The following is a 19,788-nucleotide window of genomic DNA, read 5'->3' as shown; positions in this document are numbered from 1 at the left end:
GTCGATCGAACACTTTTTATGCTTATTTTCTTCCCACGCTTCGCTTCTCTTCAACGTTTGCTTTTCTTGCGTTCCTCGAATCGGAAAGAAAATCATCGAGTTGCCTCTCTCCCACTGGTGGAACTGGGACTGCCACTGGCGCTACCGCTCGCACCGCTGCCGCTGCCGCTGGTACGACTCACGGCCCGTTGAAAGGGGCTCGAGATGGGTCGGAGGCCTAGGCTGGAGCTGTTGCCCTCGGATTCGGAGCTGCTCCGCTTCTCGGTAGCAATATCGGAGAGGTCGAGATGGAGCGGGGCGCGGCGGTTAGAATCCAAGAAGTCGGAGCCGAAGAGGCTGCTATTTGACCGGTTTGAGAACGAGCGGTCTCGGGAGATATAGTCCGATTCGAAGGGGAAGCTGTTGTTGTTTTGCCCAAGCGGAGATGCCGAAAAGTGTTGCAGATACGACGGGGGTTGGGTCGGGCTGGTCGGATGGGAGGTAGAAGCGCCGAGAGGAGACGATGTGTGCTGCAGCGGACTGGACTTCAGCGCGGGAAAGCTGAGTCCAAGGAGCGATCGGGTGTGGGGAGCATTGGTCGTCAGGGGAGCCACCGAGGACAGGCTGGGGGCCTCGCTGAGCGGGTTAGTGCCCGGCAAGTTGCCTTCGGGAGTGAGCGGGGCCGAGTCCATGAGCATTTGCTGTTGCTGTTGCTGAATAGCTTGCTCGATGGTCGCCGATTGCTGCCAGAGCTGGTTGGTGCGCAGCTGGTATTCCTGCACAGACTGAGTGATGCTCGCGAACTGTTCGTTGAAGTTGGCCTCCAGCTTCGCCTGGTCCTGTTCTCTCGCAAACTGCTCCGCTGCGCGACGTTCTCTCTCATTGAGGCCCTGTGCATTGGCAGAGACAATGCGCTCGTACTGTTCGTTGACGCGAGTACGACGACCCTGGAGACGTTCCCGTCTCTGAATCATGGAGTTCAGCTCGGATTCCAGTGCCGACACCTCACGGGCAACGGTGGATCGCGCGGTAGCCAGATCCTCCTTCGCCTGCTTGAGGAGCTCAAGCTCATGTTCGTATTTGCCCTTTTGTGCCTTCCACTCTTCATATTCCTCCTCTGGGATGTTCTCCAATGTGTCCAGTTGACCATCGAGAGCAGCAGTCGCTTCTTCTGTTTGCTTGATGTTTCTCTCCAGTTGCAGGGAGCGCTGTTTCTGCCGATTCTCATCCGTTCCGCTTTGAAGCCGATGGTTGTAGTTGTCCAGCTCTTTCTTGATCTTGGAAATGACCAGTTTATGGTCATTCTTGGCCTTTCTTAACCGAGAACGTTTTTCGTTCAGTTTGGACTCGGCATTGACGATGGAGTTCTTCAGCGTGGTCGTGGGAGACGAGGGTCGATAAGATGGCTGCGGCGGGGTGGAAACCGAAGAAACTACTCGCGGCCAAAGGTCAGGCTTTGCTTTCTTCTCAAAACCAAGGTGGAAACCGAATTTGAAAACTTACCTTGTTCTGCGTCATTGGAGACAGGGGTCTTAACGCTCATGACACAGATCTCTTCGTCGGTATCGTTTCGTACAAAGGAGCAAGTATAGGCACAATTGGGCGCAAGGCCGGAGACCTCACCGCGCCAATGCACCGCACTTGATCCCTTGGACGCATCCTGGACTTTACAGATAGTGGCAGTGGCCCAAAGGGCGCCATTGACACAAACGTAAAACGGCTCCATCTCCTCATCCCCGAGCCGTCCAGCTTCGCACGCCCCGGAAGCACCGGAGTCTTCCAGGGAGGCGAAATCGCCCGCCGCAAACTTGATCGTAGAGCTGTCCACCTCCGTTATCCACACGAGTCCGTCGTCCAAAGAGACGCCCTGTAGGTCGTCCTCGGTCATCGTAAGACCACGGGCGGTCTTGGACAAGGCCCTGGAGTGTTCGTATTCTCTCATAACCGTAACCTTTGTACTTGCGAGTGCCGCCCAGAAGGGCTGACGACTCCGAACCTGGTTTGCCTGTCGCCTGCGTTTCTTTGCCGAGATTAATCGATCCCTACCATCCTTATGCGTTCCCGGAGTCACGAGTTGTCCGTCGGCACCGATATACGAAGACATGCTCGCCCCCGACTCAAAGGCCGAATCGATCGTCTGCGAGCCGGCAGAAGCCTCGGTATCGACACGTTTGCCGGTTCGAGAGGGAGCGGGGGAACGGTTCTTGGCCATCGAGCGTCTTGCCATAGCGGTGCCGGCTTGCGCCAGAATATGGACGGCAAGCAAACTCCGTATCCAGCTCGGCGACGACTGAGATTCCGTGCGCCGAAACTCCGTGGGCATGAGATGGGAATATTGCGATAGTAGATCGGGACTGATGATCTTGGCGGAGAGCAGGTGACCCAGCACAAAATCCTGTATACCTTTACTGCGAATCAAATGCAAAATAAGAACAATGCCAACACAAATAGCATTCACACCTCCATTCTTTCCAGAACCTCCTCCTCCTAACGTGATGGCAACCTGGACATGGGCCAAGTCGAGAGCAAAATTTTGCGCCCATGACCACATGAAAAGCCCCCAAAACAGCAGGAAAAACCCATCCATCGCAATCATTGTGCCGAGAGACGGCGTGCCGGCTGGACCCTGAAAGATATCGAAGTTGGAGGACAAGGAGCCAGCAGAGGCGCCACCGGGCGGCATGAAGGTCAACGAAGCGAACAAGAATTGAACCAGGGTCAACACCATGGGCGGCAGCTGCAGCAGGAAGATCAGGATGGCGATGGTGTCGTACATGGGACACGACTTAAGGATGGTCGAGGCCAGCTGCAAGGGATTGATGGAGGCAGTCGAGTTGGACCTCTTGGAGCCGGGCACCGACTTCTCCGCGCGTCGCGATCCTTGCCCTGCGAGGCTGCCATTCGGCGGCACCGCACCGTTTGTCTGCCCATACGACATGTCCGCGTTGCCCTTGGCATATCCATTCAGCTGACCACGTCCGGTTCCATCGGGCTTCGAGCAATCCGTCGATCCGTTGGCCTTGGAAGCCGCCGCTACGGTGGAGGTGATGGCGGAGTCGCTGGAGGAACGAGACGCGGGCCAGTCGACTTGGGAGGAAGGGCCAGAGTTGGATGCAGAGCCACCGGTAGCGTTGCCGTTTAGATGTCCATTGGATTTCTGCTTGTTCACTTTCTTTCCGGAAGCGACGACGCCGTTCTCCTGCCGATTGCTGAGACTCTTCCTAGCCGTAGCCGATGAACGTGGCATGGACAAGGGAGCCTATCACCCAGGTCCGAGTCAGCTTGGCGGAGGATAGCCAAGGACTTGGACCAGGCGGGAAAATGAAGACGAAGACAGCGTCGAAAGAAGAGAGGGGGAGTAAAAGAGAGAGCGGGAGAGAAACGGAGGGGAGGAAATGGTGGGTATGGAAGGCGATAGGTAAGAGAGGAGAAAGTAAAAGGATGATCTAAGAAAAGTGTGTGGAAGGGAAAAGGAATGACAGGAGGGGTCTAAAGGCGGAAGAGAGAAAAAAATGGGTGTAAAACAAGATAACCAAAAAGGGCCATAAAAAAAAGTAAAAAAAGAAAAAAAAAAAATTAAGCAAAAAAGGAAAGAAAGGGAAATGAGACCGGGGGAATGAAGAAGCGGCAAAGAGAGCGAGAGAGAGAGGGTGTGGCGGGGAGGAAAAAAGAGGGAAAATCGAATGAGGTTTGGCAGGCAGTTTGGCTTCTTGGAATAGAACAGAGAAATTATTAGAAAAGGGCGGGAGGGAGGCTGTCCTGGTGGCCTCAGGCAGTCATGCCAACGGGTATCCGTACGTATTTGGTGAGTACGGTATGTATATACCGTACGGTACGCGGTCCTGCGTGGATGCTTTCTTTACTTTTACTTTGCGACAGATCGATTATTGAGACTCGACTGGACCAGGGACTGAAGGAATAACCTGGAAGGGTTCGTTCCTTCTGCCTTGTTTCAATTGCACCTATCTTGCGCCTCGTTGATGTGAAATGTGATCTATATCACCTCTACGCAAGTACATACCTACACTACTACAGTACCTAGGTGTTTAAGGATATACTGCTCCTACTGTAAGTGTACTCAGTAAATAGGTCGGTCTGACTGTGTAGCATAATCACCTAGCAGGTACACATACGGAGTACTGGGCAATCGCGACGGAAGCTTACGCCATGCATCTACTTCGAAGTAACTAAGGAGTAGTTACCTGCATCTCCGCAGTCATCGTTGCGTCCAGCCCTCAATATGAAACAGACATGCATCGGTCAATCTTCACCCCCAGGCAACTGCTGCACCACAACTGGATCGTCCGACAACGCAGCTGCAAGTGCACGGGTGAAGATGACTCAAATCCGTCCCGCTTGAAATCTCAACGCTATTCCATCAATCGTAAGTTATCGGGCGATTGGGGTCTGCTGTCACTGCCACTCTCAGAAACCACCATATCATGACTTTCTTCGGTTTATCAATCGGCTATCGATGAGTTCCAGCGTGTGGTGGTCGCTTGAACTAGGGCCAATTTGTCAGCCAACTGCTACGTGTACAGCCCTTGACGGGTCAAACATTGATCAAGATCTAGTCTCTCGCACACCTTCCAGGCGATTTTCCGTCTCGTCTGCTCACCTGATGGCTGAGAAGTGCTCTCTCCGGTATCTTTGGGTGATTTAGAGCCAATCTAGGGCGGACGATCCGACGATCTCCTCTGTGGCGGGCCGTTCTCTGCGGGGTTGTTTTTATCCCAGAGAGAAGTGCGACAATCAGTTGGAGAAGTCTCACGGGGTTCGTCTGGTTCTGATCAAGGTGATGGTGTCTTGGCAGCTTTGACTATCATCGAGCGTCCCGATGAGCGTGTCCGAATACATGCCATTGAGATTCTGCGATACAGATAAGAAGGAGAGCCGGCGTAGGTCCATATCCACGTCATTATCAGCTGGGATTCACATGCTCGGCTAACTTGCAGTATCGGCTGATCCTTCAGACTGAAGGACTAGAGAAGAGGATGCCAGATACTACATGGACCGGGATGATTCGTGGTTGGCGGTTTCTCCCGCCATTTCTAGGGTAGGGTTTACCTTGGTCACATTTGGCTTGGATTCCGAGACCAATTAATGATATTCAGATTTGGATGCCAGAGTCGAGGCGGCTGAAGTAGAGTATGACGGGTTAAGGTATGTAATGTACCATGCGACACTGTCTGGTTTATGCTTCTTCACTCGGTTGCTAGAAGATGCAATAGAGGGACAGGGACTGAGCAGAGAGCGATAAAATGTCCCTTGACTCTTCATTCCGCGGCGATAGGAGGTAACTAAGGTACCTACCTACCTACTGAGTATGCCCGTTGTATACAGTATTATATTCATTATGTCTCGTACTTACGGACAGGCATTCTTACCGGTCGGAGAATCCCAATTTTTCAATTGGCAATTCTTCAACTCGCAGATCCACCGGCGCATCGTCATCGTCTTCCCTCGCCATCCTTGCCCATCCGACCAGGCCGTTCCCTCGCTGGACGGTGTAGTAGTGACTAGTGACTGATAAAAGAGACCACCTCCTGTCCGTCCAAGCCCGTCTGTCACTCTGGTCATTCAATCACGGCGCTGTTACGAGCCGCGCATGCAGCCAGCATGTCAGATGGAGGGCAAAGCGAATTGTTTGTTGTTCGCCGGCCTTGGGCGTGCGCTAGGCTGACGATCTACCATTTCGACCCTGAATTGGGCGACTCGTGCTAACGAAGGAAGACGCTGCGGTGGTCAACCTGAGCGAGCTGCCGATGATGCCCCGCAATCATGACCTTGTCAGATGATAGTTGACTTGCTATGCGTCGGCCGCTCATTGATCTGCTCCGTATAAAAGAATTGCCCGTCCACAGAGTGAGTCTGTACGGAGTATGTACAAATGTTGCAGGCCGGGGTGGAAGGCGGCCGGCCGGGCATGAGGCATCAAGGATGGCGACTAAAATTGGGCGGATCCACGGATGGCGCTCCCGATTCCAGCCCCTAGAAAGGGCTTTTCCTCTTTTTTTTTTTTTTTTTTTTTCTTCTTCTCCCTCTGGTTTTGACTTTCGGCACTAGAATTTCAAACGGTCGATCATTTCACTCCGGTTACTCTGCGAGAACCAACGAACCCTGGATTCAAATCAGTCTGGGATCCTCCCCTCGGCATTCGTATTTTTGGGGTTGGTTTTACCGTATGGGTGCCTGAATGTATCTTTCCCTACTTACTCCATTACCTAGGTATTTACCTCCAGGGCAGACATGACGTTCCCTCGAGATGTTAACTAACGGAGCATGCTTGATTTTACTAAATATAATTCCCCTCGGACCAGAGCTAAGAAAGAGCTGAACCAGCGCACAGGAAATCGCCTGGGCAGGTCCCCTCTCGCACCAATGAACTGCTGAACACGGGCTAGAAGGGTCTTCCTCGGCCTCCAGACTGGGACTGACTGGGCCTGACTGGGACCCGACAAAGGGCCGGCGTCGCGCCGATGCATTTTTATTATGGAGTCCAGCTCCGTAAAATCCTGAAGGCAGGTCTTTTTTATGTAAACAACACCCAAGCATCTCTGGAATGATGCATCTGGACCTGGACCTTGTTCCGTGAAATTTCTTATCTATTAAATTTGTTGCTCTTGCTAGACCCTTTCGAGACGGTCTACCAACGACGGTTCAATGATGCGCCCACCCACCAGAGCTTTGACGGCCCTAAAGGAACCACCATAATCCATATACTGCCATGGATTCTATAGAGTACAGCGCATGGAGTATAATCCCTAGTATCTAGACCATCTCCGCTTTAATATATGCACGGCATGTACGGAGTACGCCATACGAAATACTTCTTAGCATGTACAACACATACTCCGTAATTGGGGAAATTAAAGACCACAAAAAAAAAAAAAAACCCCCCCCCATGCCAGCCCGTGAGTCACAAGAGAAGATTCCCAGTCTCACCGTCGCTTCGTTGGAGACTATTACGATTTTCTATTACCCAACCAGAATCCCGCCCGCAGCCTCCCAAGACTCGGACGAGATCTGCATCGCAGCGCAACGATTGACTAGGTATCGATGCCCGGTTGCTCGTCCAATACCGAGCCCTGGCGAGGACCACTTGGCGAGCAAGCTTTTCTTGGCTCGGAGGGAAGACCGCCACTGACTAACTTGAGGGCAGGATGAAGATCACCCCCGTTGTTGTTGACGAGATCGGGGTGTCATTTGATCGGTGATATCAGGTTCGTGGGTGTAGATGAGGCGGTTCTACGTGTTTCTCATACTCCTAGGCCTAGATGTTCTTTCTATGTACTGGATTTATACAGTATCGGTTAGGACCGACAATCGGGATATATATCCTTACTCTCTCTCTATCTCTCTCGGGAAACTCTACACCGTAGTTTCCCCCAGCTTTGTGCCTCGTTAATGAACTGCTAGATCCGAACCGTATCATATAGTAGTTGAAATATACCATGTCAAAATAACTATAAGTGACCATTTCCAATCTCGCTCAATTTCAATGAAATTGAATGCAAGGGGGGAAAGAGGACAGGCAGATTATCTACATGACCACCCGTGAGACGTATGACCTAGAGAGTCGTTCCTACTGAGTGCTACCACTGTCCCGATGTGGACAGCGATTTTGCGCCAATTCTCATTAACTCTAGGTAGGTCCTCGAGGAGGGAGCCTTGGTTCGATTGGATTATGGTTTCTTTTCTGCTGCCGCTTTCTCGGCGCTGGCCAACCGTCTCGTGGAGCTCTGCATGTTCGTCTCCTTGTTCAGTTTCTAGGTCCAAACTCGTAGCTGGAAACACATCGCTTCGGAAGTGGTGAATGATTCCCCCGCAATAAATACGGGCTTCCCCTGGGGCTTCGGTGAGACACATCGCTGAATTCACAGGATGATAAGGACATCAGTCCTGTTGATACTAGCGTAGAGTTGAAGGGAGGCAGGGAGAGGTAATTTCTGGAACGTTGTAGGTTTGAAGATGGTAGTGTGAAGGTTATACCTTGAATCTCGCAGGTAAATATTTCTCTCTATTGTTTCGCAGACCCTGTATCCTCAACAGCATCCTCCCTATCCCAGCTCTCTACCTCCAGCGTCCTCACCCGATCTTCGATTTCCAATATGCGCTCCCGCCAGGACTTCTTCGCCTGTTCTTGAAGCTCCCACGTGGACTTGAACTGTTCCATCAAAAACGGCGGCAAAGCCGTCTTCCTCCCCAGCTTATAATCGTACGTGACCAAGTCCTCATGCACACGAGCAGCGGGTCGCTGGCGCGATTCGGAAAGAATGATGGCTTGCAGGAAGAACGCATGTTGGGATGAATGCGGCGAGTCCGGGTCATGCGCCAGTTTATGGTAGACCGTGACCTTGTCGGGGTAGGTCATGGGCTAGGACGAGAAGATGGGTCGTTAGTAAGTAACGGTTGGAACTTGCGTCGTCCTGATTATGCGGACAAGTCAGGGGCAGGCCATACGAATTTATAGTCGATTTTGATGCTGCGCAGGATGACTCCGATCCCGCGCGAGCTGACAAGATTCATCCACTCGTTCTTGTGGGCGGGATCTATGTGGATGGCGTAGTTGCGGGTGAAGTATACCCGGGCCGTTTCGGCGTATCGGACGTAGGTGACGTTGTTTACATGGCCTGGACTATGTCAACGGGGTCGTCTTGATCGAAGCTCTGCTGTGGGATTCGATCGCGGAAGAATGGGGAAGGTGTATGTACCCTAGTTATCAGGTTAGTTCCAAGTATCAAACGAGATGCCGGGGACAGTTCTCTAGTTCTTACCATAGTATCCTATATCCGACACGATGTTCCCCATATTAGCGAACATCTTCCAGCAAAAAGATACACAGTCAAAACCCCTACCATCTCCCCCCACGCGACATTTTGTCTGAACAGCCCCCTCCGCGTCGCATCGGTCAGATAACCCTCGCTGCCGCCAATCAACTCCCGCCAATCCCTCGCAATCTGCTCCAGTATGTTCCCTGCCTCCTGAACCTGCGGCGGCTTCAGACCGAACATCATGCATTTCCCAATTCGACGCTTGGTAGTGGTCAGCCATCGGGGGTCAATGTCGTGGGGTTTCCGCGGCGTCTTCGGATCAGGGTGACGGGCATCTTGGGCGGTTGGGGAGGTCGACAGGGAGCGGGCACAACGAATTGAAGACTGGAAGGGGAGGGCAGCTAGTCGCTGCTTTTGGAGGACGTTCATCGGTTTCATTGTCGTCGCGCGGTGTGTTGATAAGGAGAGGAGAGTTGGGGTTTGGTCCTCGGGGTCTTTCGGTATTCCGTCAGTTGTCTACCCCATTGCGCTGCGGCTGCGCGCGCCCAGCCTCGGCCTTGTCTCCGCCGGTTAATAAACCCCACTCGAGCTTTCCGCAGGGCGCGGCTTGGGTGTCAAGGTGCGTGATGAGAGGATAATGGCACACTCCATGAAGAACAAACTTCAATTGTTTATTGCCGGCAGGTATGAGTGGAAGCGTCAATTAATATCCAATTATACCGTTCTTCCGGTTCCATTAGATGTTCTGCAGCGTGATCAACCCGATGCAACTTCGCAGACCTGAACTATATAAACAAACTTCGTCGTAAAAGCATTGTACTAGTCAATTTCCCAAAGCAGTTGTTGGTGATCAATTGCAATTGTCATATGATATAAAAACTGCGTACGAATTGAAAAAAAGAATCCCAGACACAAAAATAATAAATAAATAGATCATAGAGGGGTAGAGGTCAAACAGACCGGTTGAGTCCCCATTCTTGGCATCAAACGAGCCCACCGTAGCCGGAGCCGTGCGAAGACGTCACTCGACAATTATCTCCGAGCCAAGTCTCAACCTCTCTCCGCTTCCCCAACTACCTCATCTCCCACTTTTCTTTAGAGACTTTCAACGCATGGATCGAAAATGACCAATCTCGAGCTGCGTCGGCAGGTAGTCAACATCTACAAAGGTAAGTGTACTACTTACTACCTGCATGTGTTTCGTTCGGGTTGCGGTTGACAGAAAGCCGCACCTGGTTCTCTGGAGCTGGAGATCGAACAGTATCTGATAAATCACGACAGAGCTTCTTTTTCTCGGGCGAAACTATCCCCTTGGGTATGGATATTTCAGGGACCGATTGCACCGGGCATTCGCGTCACAGTCGCATCTGAGTGACGAGGAGCAGATACGGAAGGGAATAGCGAGAGCGGAGTTTGTTAAAAAGGGTATGTTTTGTCCATCCCATCACCGAATTCTATTACATTCTATCCAAAATGCGGGGTACTCAGGGCTGACTGAGAATGCGCTACAGAAGTTGAGGCATTGTAAGTTTCCTCCCCGCAGTGTCATAGGTTGGGTTTGTTTGCTTCGACCATACCCGGTCAAAAGCAGATATACGATACAGAGGCACATGTATTACTCCGAAGAATCCAGTTCTATTATCCATCATGTCGTTCATCATGCGACTGTCATTCAAGACCAAATCATCACCCTGAGCCAAGATACTAACTGAAGCCTCCAGGTATTATTTAAAACGATATCGCACGTTGAAGCAGCGCTATGAAAATAAATAGGGCCAGTTATGCTGTTGGGCATCAAGCGTTGACATAAGAAATAATAAACAACAAGGGTTGAAGAATATACATGTGAAAAAAAAAGTCCAAGAAGAAGAAGCAGAAGAAAAAAAGAATAAAAGTTGGGGTATCACCAATATGAACTGAGCAATGGTCACTGGCCCTGCGTGTGTTTTGCAGTTTGCTTTTCTTTCCCTCGTCCACGCGGAAAATCGAACTTTCGAGCAATGTTCAGGATCCTGTCCGAGCTCTATGGCTTTTCTATTTTCATTTTCATTTCTTTCGACCCCACCAGGCGCTCACTTCGAGACATTCTCCGTTGGCAAGGCCTCCTTTCTGGAACACATCTGCCATCATGGCGGTCCACCATCGATCCCACTCATCTCGACTCTTCCCGCTAGCTTCCATGAGCATAGGCTCCATGCCTTCGATCATTTGGATCACCGTCAGTAGCGCCGTGCGTCGGATGGATAGCTGGTCCGAGGTCAGTTGTTTGCGAGTGCCCTTGCCCTGCCCTTCTCGTTCCCAGCGCAGCTCGCTGAGCGGGATCGCAATGCGACGGCTGTCGATGTTTTCTAGATCGTCAATCTCGGAGTTAAATGACAAGCCGATGGTGGCACACGGCAGCGCAGTAAGTTTGCGACGATCGAAGGCCTTCTCAACCCAGGAGTTATAATCCTGCAGAAATTTGTTTTGGGCTTTCGTAAAGGGAGTCGCGGACGAGAAAGTGTACGTCGCGGTCGCATCCGCGATCTCCTGTTCTCGCGACGCCAATTTGCGAGCGGGCGCGGGGTTGGGAAGCAACGATCGGAACACCCAATCGGAGTCCCAGACTTCTAGAATTCCACCCGATTTGAGAACGCGCAACGGCTCGCTCAAGCCGGACGCCTGCTGAGCTGGGCTGGAAGGACACATGCCCGCGTCCTTAATGAAGACGAAATCGAAGTACCCGTCGGGAAAGGGCAAACGGGGCCTGCGGAGGTCATGTCGCTTGAACTGCCAGTTCACGCCCTGTTTGCGCAGGTCTGGCGCGACGGAGACCAAGTCGATTCCGTGGAAGGAGACGTTGCGATGGCCGCGCCGGGCAAAGTAGTCATGACACAGACTGGACCAAAGACCCGAGCCGCAGGCGATCTCCAGAATCCGTTTTGGCGGCCCGTCAGCCGGGTATGGCGTGCAGAAGGGACCGCCAAAGACGCGCATCAGCATCAGGGAGCGCAAAGTCTGGCGGTGGAGTTCCGGAAGATCGCATGGTAAGGGATATATACTGTCGGGGTCTCGGAGGTAGGTGCGATCGCCCTGACGGATGAGAGGGTAGTTGGAGTAGTCGTGGAGGGAGGTAAGGGATGAGGTGGACGTCGCGGCCCCCCAGGTAGGGGCTGTCGAGCTGGTGGTAGAATGCAAGTCGGAGCCGGAGGTGGCTGCCGGTGCGGCGAACGCCGCGGTACTGGCCGACATCATGTCCATAACCGAAACACAATCCCCGTGTTCATCGATCAAGTGTTCGAGTGGTTCAACAGGCAATTATTGAGACGCATTCTCGTGTAACACGGTATTAGGAAGGGGGGGTGGAGGAAGAGGGAAAATAAGAGAAGGGTTTTCGAGGGGTATCGAAGAGCGGACGGAAATAATTAGATTAATATGAACATTGTAGAGGCACGAACCCAAGGAAAACTCAAAAAGGACGGCCGTAAGATCAAGAAGAGAGAATTAGAGTTGTGGGGAGGGTGGAAGGAGGAAACAAGTTCGTTCTGGACACTTGTGGATGAGAGAGTGACCCATGCAGGGAATGGAATGAATGAATGATGGACGAGGGAGGGGGGCAAAAGAAAAAAAAAATTAAAAATGGAATATCGTGACAGGAATCGCGGCCAAGTCCCCCCTAGAAAATGAAAAATCCCCACTGTCTACACTTACTCTGTACGTCCATTACACCTCGACTCCGGCAACTACGATGGGATCCTGCGGAACAAGCCAACAGTTGCCACGGATTTCAGCCCTGAAAAGTTTACAACCTGGTCTTCGCCGCGCTGACGACAGCTTATACTAAGACGCAATTTCTACGGAGTACTCTGCATGGTGCATACACCGTACATATGACTGACGCTACTCCGACGGACTAAGACTGTCTGTTTCACTCCGTACTGGCGGAGAAAACCGAGACTCGAACATACAAGCCTTTATCTGAGGTTGTTTCAGCTACCCTAATCCCTACTCCGTGGTAGGACTGCTGTTCAACATTGACGTTTTACCCACACCAAGGGTTGCACCGAATACGACGCGAACGTGTCTTTGATGACCTGATTTACATTGTACGGAGTCATACATGGCTCCTCCCTATCTGAGATCGGGATTTGAGGGAAAACAACCAACGCAGTCTCCCTCTTACCCCCCGGACCGACAAGGCAAATGGCCAACAGCCCTTGGAAGGGCGTTGCCGAAGAGTGGAACCCCATTGTCGCGGACGGTTTGCCTATTCCGATCGCAGGCTCTGCCCAGGATGAAAATTATGGCGCCCAAGACCCAACCAACGTTGGCGGCCGGCAGACTAACGTAGGTACAGACTTTGATAGCGGCCGGGCTATAGTTGACCGGAGACTTTTAGATTGATTCGGAATTCGTTAGGGGGGAGAACAATTGAACAATGGTACGAAGGGGACAATAGAATTAGATCAATAGGGAAATGGATTAATTGATGCGTAGTACTCAGTGCTAGTACTCTGGAGAAAACCCCTATCATAAAATATAATCAAATAGTCCAAAGATGCAAGTGCTGACATCATGACAGGCGGCGAGTCTCCTGATCCGTGGGAATGGCCCTTCCTGCAGCCTGTAATTTCAGGAATCCAGCCAGTCCTCTTCGGGTGGCGGTCCGCTTTCCGGGCGGCACGTGTCGCCACGGCGCGCTGGTTGGCCTGAGGCCAGGATCATTACGGGAGTGACTCGATCACCTCGAGATTATTGTTTAACTCTGTCTTAGTATTCCTTATTCACTAGATATTTAGATTATTATTCGATAGTACAGAGCACGGAGGAAATAACCACAGGTCCAAGATACTAGATCCCCTTCTCCGTCAGCTGGACCTTGAAAGCACAGATCTACCCGTACCGCTACCCCGTGGATTCCATCGCTCTCCTTTTCGTGGTCGCAAATTAATCTTCTTGGTCTGTCCGTTTACCAATTGATGTTCAAGATTCCCTTCGGTTCGGGTCACTCTTTATTTGACTTGGGAATGTACATGGTTACGGTACGATTCTGGCCCCAGAGTCTTATAGTGAAGGGATATCGTTTCCTTCCCGGGGGATTGGGAATTGATTGCCTTCGCCAATTCCGAGCTGTAGGTAACTCGTTGCAACTGCCAAGGGCCCAGGACCCGGTCAGTTAGTTGGTGGGGAGGTCGAAAAGGACTGTGAACTGTGAAGGCACTTTTTCGGTAACTACCCAATACTAGATAGTTATGTCAAGGGTTGCTATTAGGCATAATCATGCCTTAAGGCATCGTCTTCCTAGTAGGTAGTCAAGGTCGACTATGGACCTTTATTTCAATTATGGCTACAGAATCTCATCGTTATGCAGGGACATGCAAGGAGCTTTTATCCCCCCCTTGGAGTAGTCTATATGAGTTACTACTATGGATCCTAGGAGGCATGGTAGTTAATAGTACGCCCCTGTCAAAAGGCACGTTCCACACTACTACCTAGTTAGCGATTACCTAGATAGTGACCTACCAATTGGGACCTACCAATTAGAAGGGGGTTAGACCTGTGTCCAGCAAGGCGTGAAGGAAAGATCGGTACTTTGTGTAGGGATGTAAGTGACCACTCGTAAGAAAGACCCTTGATGGTATAACACTATTCATCAAGGTGACCTGTCATGTTCTGAAAGAGAGAAGAAACAAAGAAAGACGAAAGCGACGGGAGGCCTTGGCTCTTGTCATCGGCGGCAAATCACGCTGGCGGCTGCCACCTCACGTGACCCATCGACTCCCGCCTTCGATGCAAACCACTTCGCAGCGTCAAGGCGACCAAGACCCTCAGCTCCTCCCGTCGTTGCCATCTCTGCTACATAGTTGGTCAAGTTTCTCTGTGCGTCCTACTTGTCTCTTCAATTTCTGTCTCTCGAGGGGTCCCCTTCTAATATCCGGTGCAGGTCTCTCGTCAGATCGCTGTCGCCCACTGTTGTGACTCGTTCGTCCGACGCCGGCCCCTATCGTTCGACAACCGATCGCCCCTCCGCTCCGGGTATTTGACTGCCACCGAGGTCAATCGAGGCCGTGTTATCGGGGAAAATCTTCAATTCAGGGTGGTTCCGTGTTAGGACCCCATGTTGAAGAGAAGGAGAGAACGCATTCCATCCCCGACTCATCTCTTCTCGCCTGCCACCACCCCGAGCCCAACATCGCACTCCGCCGACTCCGAATCTCCTCCTCAAATCATCGAGTCTCGGTCTCGTCTGCCACGTTAAATGGCAGATGGTACCTACAGGTTCCAGCAGCCTGGGGCCGGGCAGTTCTTCTTTCAAGCGCAACAATCTCACCAACGGCACCTAGTTCGGAACGGAACCAACTCCCCAACTGGGAGACTAAAATTCAACCAAGACGCCCCTTCTCCTTCTCGATCCCCCCCTATTGGACAGGCGGCTGCGCTCAACCCCTTTACCATGTACACGCAGACTCACCAGGGGCAGCATGTCATGATGAATGGCAGCCAGGCCCACCAGCGGTTTGGCATGCAGATTCCCAAATTCCAGTCGCAGAGTCACCACCCACACCCCGCTCAGCAAGCCCATCATCATACGCACCACAATCAAGCTTCCCACAACATCAACCACCAGCACAACTTCTCCAGCGGGGCTTTGGCTGCCGCTACACCACATTTTACCCCGGGCCATCTCCAGAACGGGGCCCACGTTAACCTTGACGACGATATCGACGAGTCCATGAACGAACATTGGCAGCAGCAGCTTCAGCTGGCCGCAGAGTCCCGACAGGCAAACTCCCCCCACTACTACGCTCGGGCGGTCGCTCAGCAAGCGAAGGGCATTCAGATCGCGCCCAGTCAACCCGAACCGCAGGAGAATGGGACCGACGGACGGAACGGGGTGGCCAAGACCAAACCGGCGCCGAGGCAGGGCTGGCATGCCCTCGATTTCGGCGGGCAAGGATTGCGTGCGCTCTCTACGTCTCTGTTCAGTTACACTTTCTTGGAGAAACTGTATCTGGGTCACAACAAATTGAAAGTGCTCCCCTCGGCAATCGGACAGCTACGCAAACTAGAGCACTTGGATCTGTCTCACAACGATCTCACCGAGCTGCCCGAGGAGATTGGAATGCTGACGAGCCTTAAGAAGCTTCTTCTGTTCGACAACCACGTTCGCACGCTCCCTTACGAAATGGGATATCTCTACAGGTTGGAGACTTTGGGCATCGAAGGTAACCCGTTGAACGACGTGTTAAAGTCTCAGATCATGAAAGAGGGCACAAAGGCTCTCATTAAGTATCTGAGAGAGGAAATGCCAGGTTCGTAATGCTTATCGATAGATTGCCTTATTCCCAATCCCCGCTCCGAATGCTAACGTGGGGCTCTACGCAGTTCACCTCCCGCCTCCGGATAGAGACTGGGTGATCCTCGACGAGACCGCCAACTCCCCCAACAATCCCACAGAGAAGATCACTGTTCTTTCTCTCAACGCCCTATGCGATTCCTCCGCAACGCAATCCCATTTTGGCTATACTCCGTCTCGTGTTCTGTCGTGGGAGTTCAGAAGAGAGCTTATCTTGAGCGAGCTAAGGTCACACGATTCCGACATCGTCTGCTTGCAAGAAGTCGACAAAGGCAGTTACAATGGCTTTTTCAGGGAACAGTTGGCATATAACGATTATAAGGGTGTGTATTGGCCTCGAGGACGAGCCATGGGTATGCAGGAAGAGGAAGCCAAGTCGGTCGATGGCTGTGCCACGTTCTTCAAGGGAAGCAAATTTATCCTTTTGGATAAACAGATGATCAATTTCGGACAAACTGCAGTTCGGCGACCCGACGCTAAGGGCCAGGATGACATCTACAATCGACTCTGGCAGAAGGATCACATTGCGGTTGTGTTGTTCTTGGAAAACCGACTGACGGGCTCGCGCTTCATCATCGTCAATGCCCATCTTTACTGGGATCCGGCCTTCAAGGATGTCAAATTGATCCAGACGGCCATCTTGATGGAAGAACTCACGAAGCTCTCCGACACCTACTCGAAATGGCCCGCATGCACCGACAAAGCTGCCTTCCGATTCTCCGAGGCAGAAGGGGAGGAGGCTGCCACTCCACCGGAACCTGCTCCGTCGGCGGAATACTCTACCGGCGAACAGATTCCGCTATTCATGTGTGGTGACTTCAACTCTTCCCCTGGCTCTGCTGCGTACAACCTTGTCTCGCATGGAGGACTCACGGAAGAACACCCGGATCTCGAGAAACGCCTCTACGGAAACCTCAGCAAGCAGGGCATGACCCATCCTTTCAAGCTGAAGTCCGCCTACAACTCAATTGGTGAGTTGAGCTTTACGAATTACACGCCCGACTTTAAGGCCATTCTGGATTACATTTGGTATACGTCGAACACGCTTCACGTGTCGGCGCTACTTGGAGAAGTGGACAAGGAGTATCTACGCCGAGTGCCCGGGTTCCCCAACTATCACTTCCCAAGTGACCATATCGCATTGTTTGCGGAGTTTACGGTTAAAGGGAAAAAGGGAAAGGTTGTGGAGGCGGATTTTGGACCGCAACGGAATTGAGGAACTGGAGCATGTCGGAATCTTATGAGACTGGTGTTTGTGTAGCCGGTTTATCTTGTTATCTCGGAATCTTTGGGGGCTTTTCGCGTGTCTGTGGTGTTTTTGCCAATTGCTTCTTCTTGCTGCCTTTTTTTCTGTTTCTTTTTTCTCCATTCATCATTCATCATTCATCCTTCATTTCTCTTTCTCTTGCGCCTTCTTCTTATTTCCTACCACTGCTTTTGTGAGTCTTTTGTTACTTTTGCTGTCGCCAGAGGGTCTGTGTGGAATTCAACCTCAATATTTTCTTCTTTTCTTTGTCTTTTTCTCTTTTTTTCGTTTTCCTTTTTTTTTTTTTTTTTTTTTTGGAAAGTAGTGCAAATGGCGTGGCCTTCTTCTTCCTGTTTGGCATGTCTTAGGCTATGACTACGCTCTTCTACCTGACCTCGCATTTCTTCAGTTACATGTGTCAATCTTCCTATCTTCACGACTGTTCTGTGTTTCCTTTTATTATGTCATGTTTGATGTGTTCGGCTTTTGCAGGGTCGGTTGACTGGGGAAAGAGTACAGTTGGGATGAGAGAAGAGTCGATCTATCTTCCGTCTTTTGTTCTCTTTTCGGCGAATGGGGTTCTTCGTCTCGTTGTCTGTCTGTTGACTTGGTTTATCTAGTCTCGGAAGTTCTTTTCGCAGTTCTAGTGGAAGTAGAGTGATGTTTCTTTTTCTTCATTTCTTGTTTCTCTTGCTTTCCTTCGTAAGATGAGTATGCGGTCTACATACGGTATATATATAGCTGTTTAGTGGAATCGATTTAGCTCTATCATACGGTCGCTACTAGGTATTATAATATGTGATGATATGATATGATACAAAAGGGTAAGTATGTATACAAAGGGGGTATCAGAGATACTTATATCCATGCCTCAGGGCTTCTGCTTATCCTCAAAGCGCCTCCAGATGCCAACGAACCCACCACCCACGATCCGAGCCCCGACTTTCGGCCGGCAGACCAACACACCGTCATCGCGAGGCGCCTCTTCCGGAGGAGTAGGCACAGCGACGGCGTCGTCTGCGGTCCACGATGCCGGATCAGCGCGGGACTTCTTGACCGCGAATCGCACATCCCATTGCCGGCCACCGCTGATACCGGCACCCAACTCGACGACCCGGTCCATGCTGAACGGCAAGTTCTGTTTGCGGATGAGATCTACGCACTCGCCGATCTGCGTGATGCTGGGCATGAAGACGGCCAGGATGCCGTTGGGTTTCAGGATCGGGGCCACGTGCGGGATGCGCTGATTCGCGGACGGCATGTCGAGGATGGCGTGGGTGAGGAACGGCTCGACGGTCGGTTTGGTCAGCTGGAGGAGCGATTCCGGGGTACGTTGCCAGATCTGCTCCGCGATCCAGTTCTCTGCGTGTCCGACGTAGAAATCGACGTTTCCTGCGTATAGTCCGCGCCGGAATCCTCGGACGGTCTTCTCCGCGCGGGCCGAGAAGCTGGGCGACACGTCCACAGTGTGGATCACTGCGCGACGCTGCGAGCGCCAGGCGTCCCATTGTTCTTGGACAGGGTCGGATGAGGGCGTCGCCGTCTCCTTTTCGGCGGCGGCGTTCGGCGTGTCACTATTTTGAGGCTGTTCGTCCTTCTGGTCCTTCTGGTCCTTCTGGTCCTTCTGCTCGTCGGGCCGATGGGGACGACCTTGTAGGTATTTGATCTGCGAGGTGGGTGGGATTGCCGGTGGGCTTGGGTTGGCGGCCTGAATGGCACGGGATAGATGTAATGTCAGAGAGCCATGACCGGTTCCTGACTCCAGGATCTCCAAGGGTGGTAGATCATCTCCCTCGGCGGGAGGAGCGACGTGGATATCGAGAAGGGAAACGATGAGTTCGGCGTCTGGGCTGTAGATCTACTCGGTGTGATGAGCTAATTTGGGGGCGAGAGATCTCGTGGCGGTAAGGATCGCGCTCATACCGGCGTTACTAGACGAGGCGTCATGGAGACATATTCATCGAATGTAGGATGGGTGACTCGGTAATCGGTCCCTGGTAGATACGGCGCGATATCGAATTGTCAGTTTCCCCCATCCCATTTGTTTTGTCAAGAATCGCACGTCGTTTGAGTGCTAACCTTTATGCGCTTGAACGCGACAGCGCGCTTTCTGCCCAATGATGCTTTCGTGTAATATATATCCGCGAGGAAGGTCGGTTTTATGCTTCTTTTGCAGCGGCTTCGTCAAAATCGGATTTTTACCATGAAGGATGACACGGTCGCCCTCTAATATCATGCATCGGATCAGCATGGAACTCAGTGAGGTCGGAGAACAAACGAAAGGATAGTACCCTGGAACCGAGAGAAATCGGTATTTATCGACCTGGCAAACGGCTGAGATGGTCGGGGAGGAGTCAATCCCAAGATCCGACGCAGGGATTGAAGTACACGAGCCATTCGATCGAACTGCGCCTGAATAGGCGAACAATGGACAGGTTAAGGAGAAGAATTGA

The 19,788-nt window shown here is 51.8% G+C and overlaps 6 protein-coding genes across 6 annotated transcripts; 2 read left to right on the top strand and 4 right to left on the bottom strand.

Annotated features, from left to right (window-relative positions):
* Positions 1 to 92: 92 nt before the first annotated feature.
* Positions 93 to 3,226, bottom strand: KD926_003912 (putative ubiquitination network signaling protein; the record flags this gene model as incomplete). Its single annotated transcript, XM_053097824.1, has 2 exons — positions 93 to 1,411; positions 1,483 to 3,226. 2 exons carry the CDS (start codon positions 3,224 to 3,226, stop codon positions 93 to 95), a joined length of 3,063 nt encoding a protein of 1,020 aa, XP_052958363.1.
* A 4,773-nt stretch (positions 3,227 to 7,999) lies between these two features.
* On the bottom strand, positions 8,000 to 9,191 carry KD926_003911 (thioesterase family protein; the record flags this gene model as incomplete). The annotated part of the gene is made up of 3 exons (XM_053097823.1): positions 8,000 to 8,356; positions 8,443 to 8,612; positions 8,801 to 9,191. 3 exons carry the CDS (start codon positions 9,189 to 9,191, stop codon positions 8,000 to 8,002), a joined length of 918 nt encoding a protein of 305 aa, XP_052958362.1.
* A 1,608-nt stretch (positions 9,192 to 10,799) lies between these two features.
* KD926_003910 (class I SAM-dependent methyltransferase) lies at positions 10,800 to 11,993 on the bottom strand (the record flags this gene model as incomplete). Its single annotated transcript, XM_053097822.1, has 1 exon — positions 10,800 to 11,993. The coding sequence occupies one exon, from the start codon at positions 11,991 to 11,993 to the stop codon at positions 10,800 to 10,802; it is 1,194 nt and encodes a 397-aa protein (XP_052958361.1).
* Positions 11,994 to 12,935: 942 nt separating this feature from the next.
* Positions 12,936 to 13,445, top strand: KD926_003909 (uncharacterized protein; the record flags this gene model as incomplete). The annotated part of the gene is made up of 2 exons (XM_053097821.1): positions 12,936 to 13,083; positions 13,315 to 13,445. 2 exons carry the CDS (start codon positions 12,936 to 12,938, stop codon positions 13,443 to 13,445), a joined length of 279 nt encoding a protein of 92 aa, XP_052958360.1.
* Positions 13,446 to 14,991: 1,546 nt separating this feature from the next.
* Positions 14,992 to 17,305, top strand: KD926_003908 (CCR4-Not complex 3'-5'-exoribonuclease subunit Ccr4; the record flags this gene model as incomplete). Its single annotated transcript, XM_053097820.1, has 2 exons — positions 14,992 to 16,045; positions 16,119 to 17,305. The coding sequence occupies 2 exons, from the start codon at positions 14,992 to 14,994 to the stop codon at positions 17,303 to 17,305; spliced, it is 2,241 nt and encodes a 746-aa protein (XP_052958359.1).
* Positions 17,306 to 18,206: 901 nt separating this feature from the next.
* On the bottom strand, positions 18,207 to 19,586 carry KD926_003907 (tRNA (adenine-N(1)-)-methyltransferase; the record flags this gene model as incomplete). The annotated part of the gene is made up of 3 exons (XM_053097818.1): positions 18,207 to 19,193; positions 19,259 to 19,329; positions 19,415 to 19,586. The coding sequence occupies 3 exons, from the start codon at positions 19,584 to 19,586 to the stop codon at positions 18,207 to 18,209; spliced, it is 1,230 nt and encodes a 409-aa protein (XP_052958358.1).
* Between the last annotated feature and the right edge of the window lie 202 nt (positions 19,587 to 19,788).

The sequence above is a fragment of the Aspergillus affinis genome, assembly GCF_023601865.1.
Source record: "Aspergillus affinis strain CMG 70 chromosome Unknown NODE_19_length_383810_cov_86_361570, whole genome shotgun sequence".
Taxonomy (NCBI): Eukaryota; Fungi; Ascomycota; class Eurotiomycetes; order Eurotiales; family Aspergillaceae; genus Aspergillus; species Aspergillus affinis.
Note: the sequence above shows the minus strand (reverse complement) of the source record. Positions and strands in the feature narration are given on the sequence as shown.